This window comes from Arachis stenosperma, chromosome 1 (genome assembly GCF_014773155.1).
Source record: "Arachis stenosperma cultivar V10309 chromosome 1, arast.V10309.gnm1.PFL2, whole genome shotgun sequence".
NCBI lineage: Eukaryota > Viridiplantae > Streptophyta > Magnoliopsida > Fabales > Fabaceae > Arachis > Arachis stenosperma.
Window position 1 is genome coordinate 8,777,068 of NC_080377.1, and position 3,752 is coordinate 8,780,819.

Consider the following 3,752-nt stretch of genomic DNA (forward strand, 5'->3'; position numbering starts at 1 on the left):
ATACACAGTTGTTGACACGTTCAACCCTGGATCATCCGCTCCGACAGATGCAGGTGGTTCGGCCGCTCCGACAGATGCAGCTGGTTCGGCCGCTCCGACAGAGGCAGGTGGTTCGGGAGCTCCGGGGGTGGATGACTCAGTCCGAGGTCACCCATATGACCTACGGACGGAGCGAAATCCACCTGATAGGTATACTCCATCGCGGTTCAGTCTGGGCATTATGGGTAAGGGACTGAGGTACTTTGGTGGAAAGAAGTGAGCTTCGGTTTAGGTTATCTAGATTTTATTTTCAGAGTTAATTTAATGTAATTCGAGTTTAATGTTTGCTTTGGTAACTTATGTAAGCTGTAGTTCCCTTTTTTGTATAATGTAATTCGTGTTTAATGTTTGCTTTGGTAACTTATGTAAGCTGTACTTCACGTTTTTGTAAAATGTAATTCGTGTTTAATGTTTGCTTTGGTAACTTATGTAACCTGTAGTTCCATTTTTTGTATATTAACTTAAGAAAATCACTTAATGACAATATTAAGCAGACAGTTAGATATCAATAGATAGACTTCATCTGAAAAAATACAAATAAAAAAGTACAAACACGAATGATAATACAAGCACTAACTGACGAAAAATGCAAACTAAAAAGTACAAACATGAGTAAACTAAACTACGAACCAGCACCACTCGGTCCAGCACGCTGCGGACACCTACTCCGACTATGACCCTGAGCCCCACAGAGACGGCATATCCGAGGACCACGCATGTCACGCGAGTCCATTTCATTCAGGTATCGGGTCAGTTTGGGCCTGCCTTTAGACGTCCGCCTCTGTGCGGGATTAGCGACCAATGTGGGTCCCTCATAAGCAGGCCATGTCTCAGGATCTCCTAAGGGTGTGAACTCAAACTTATAAACCTTACGAACTTCCGTCATCTTGTACACATCATGCACATACAACTGCCAATCAAGACGCTGGTTAGCACAGCAAGCAATAACATGGCGACATGGTATTCGTTCAACCTGAAAGTGCCCACAGTCACACGTCCGTCGCGCTAGATCAACAACTAACACCTTTCCAGTAGTCATTTCGCGCACCTCAAACACCTCATTTCTTCTATCAAAGCGGTGCACAACTATGTTCCCAGCCTGTTGCATACTTGCTTCTATCCGCTGTTGCGCAAATGCGGAGTACGTAAATCCAGCACGCTTGCGTTCGTGAGACTCCGCACTCTTCCGCGTAAAGAGTTCATTTAACCTATAATATGTTGCTCGTACCAGCGCCAACACAGGTAGATTACGGGCACCCTTCAACACTGAGTTAATACACTCCACAAGGTTTGTTGTCATATGGCCCCATCGATGTCCCTCGTCGAATGCCAATACCCAATGTCTGAGTCCGATGGCATCGCACCACCTGGCATATGCCTCGCCTCGCTCTTCCAACCTCTTATAGTTGGTATTGTACTCCTCCACCGTTCTTGAATACCCTATATTGACAACAAGCTTCTGCAAGTGAGGGACTTTGAATGCCCTTAAGAAGTTACTGCCGATGTGTCTTATACAAAACATCCACCATGCTCTTGGAGGTTGCCAGTCACCACCGGAACGATTAACTGCTGCCCGTATTGACTCATGCCGGTCTGAGATCATACCCACACCGTCTTTTCTAACAACATACGTTCGCAGATTCCTGAGGAAGAAGTGCCACGCATCAGCTGTCTCACCTTCCACCAAGGCAAAGGCGATAGGCACAATGTTCTGGTTCCCATCTTGTGCAACAGCGACTAGAAGTGTACCTTTGTATTTTCCGTATAGGTGTGTGCCGTCAACCTGAACCAGGGGTTTGCAATGCCTGAATGCCCTAATGCATGGATTGAAACTCCAAAATACACGATGAAGTATTTTACACCTTGTGCCTCCTCGTTCCCGTTGTAGAGTGGTCGTGTTTCTATTTGGACAACTGAACCAGGAATCTTCTGCACCATGACCGAGAGCCACCACGGCAATGCTTGGTAGGATTCCTCCCAATCACCGAAAACGAGCGCAACTGACTTCTGCTTTGCCAACCAAGCCTTTCGATAACTGATGGTATAGTTGAACCTTGACTGGACTTCCGCAATTATAGATTTCACCTTGATGGACGGGTCCGACTCGACCAAGGGCCTTATAGCCTCAGCAACTGTATCTGAGTCCAACTTGGAATGATCTTGTGAAATCGTTCCGATGGTGCACGTGTGCCTACCGTTGTATCTGCGTATCTCCCAACAACCTTTTCTCCGTATCAAGCTGGCTCGGATAAGCCAGTCACATCCACGCCCGTACATCTTGCATTTTGCATAGAACGTCTGTGGCTCAGACTCAAACACATCATAGTCAACTCCTCTAGATATAGTGAAACTTCTAATTGCTGCAACCACCGACTTTCTAGAGCTGTATTCCATTCCAATTCGGAACTCTCCGTCCTCAGGATCAGCAATACCTACAGAAAGCCGAAATCATCGTTTATTGCACACTCCAAGGTATAAAGTAACAAAAACTTCGTATTTAGTCAACACGTACCTCTGTTTGCATATTCCGGAAACTCGGGGGCATGCATGGCGTCGAGATCCAACTCACACATAAAAGGTGGAACGCCCATCGGTTGACTGCTCGAGGGACGAACCACTACATTCTCCACTGCTGCCTCAACTCCCACATCACTATCCTCATCTTCATCGCCGGCTTCATAAGTGGCTTCGAAGTCCTCTTCGCTGTCACTATTCATACCTTCGTACACTGCAGCTATATCATCATTTACATCTATATCATTTTGGACCGCTACTGCCTCTTCAGCTTCAAACTCAACGTACAACTCAATCTGTGGGTGTCTCATATAAGTCTGCCGGTGAATTTCAAACATATTCTGCATACTCGCCTCATCCGTGATCGGAATGGTATCAAACTGTATTAGGCCACCAAAAACCACAACCGGATTTCGGTACAGAATTCTGCTCACTCTCATTAACGTACCATTCTCCATGCTCTGACATAGCCCGTTCTGCAGCTCCATTAACGTCATCGTGCATGGAACCACAAACGAAAACGAATTTTGTGACACAAACCTCACTCCCTCATGAGTATTACGTATTATCTCACCATTACGATACACCACCAAATTTGCGGTGTCCTCCATTACACCAACTACAACATCAATGAATCCTCACAACACACTCAAATCTCACTCACTCAGTATGGAAAACACTATCGAGCTCTGCCTTATATAGAGCTGTGAACTTACCACGCCCCCCACGTGGTTCACACTTGGACCAATCAGCTTCCGCCACGTCAGCACGCCACCGGCGTGCTGACGCAGCACGCCCCCCACGTGGTGCAGCAAACGGGCCAACCAGCTTCCGCCACGTCAGCACGCCCCCTGCGTGCTGACTCAGCACGCCCCCTGCGTGCTGCTTACGTGGCTCAATCAGAGAGTGCCACGTAGCCTCCACGCCCCCTGCGTGTTGAAGGCACCACGCCCCCTGCGTGTTACCCCTTCATCTGACACGTCCACATATTTGTAATACACACTATACGTCCATTTTCTCATAATACACCAAAATATTTTCCATATTCTAATTAATGAGCCTGAAAATGATGTAGCAATCTTTAAATAATAGCCTCAAAACCTCCTATATTTAGATTATCAACAATCTAGACTCCCAAATCATCATGGGAACTTTGTTTACATTTAGCATTACTAATCCAATTGAGGAACATGTTCCTT

The 3,752-nt window shown here is 46.4% G+C and overlaps 1 protein-coding gene across 1 annotated transcript; it reads right to left on the minus strand.

The window, feature by feature from the left end:
* Positions 1–661: 661 nt before the first annotated feature.
* Positions 662–3,164, minus strand: LOC130974742 (uncharacterized). The gene is made up of 3 exons (XM_057899600.1): positions 2,552–3,164; positions 1,900–2,471; positions 662–1,822 (listed from the first exon to the last, which is right to left on the minus strand). The coding sequence occupies exons 1-3, from the start codon at positions 3,162–3,164 to the stop codon at positions 662–664; spliced, it is 2,346 nt and encodes a 781-aa protein (XP_057755583.1).
* Positions 3,165–3,752: the final 588 nt, after the last annotated feature.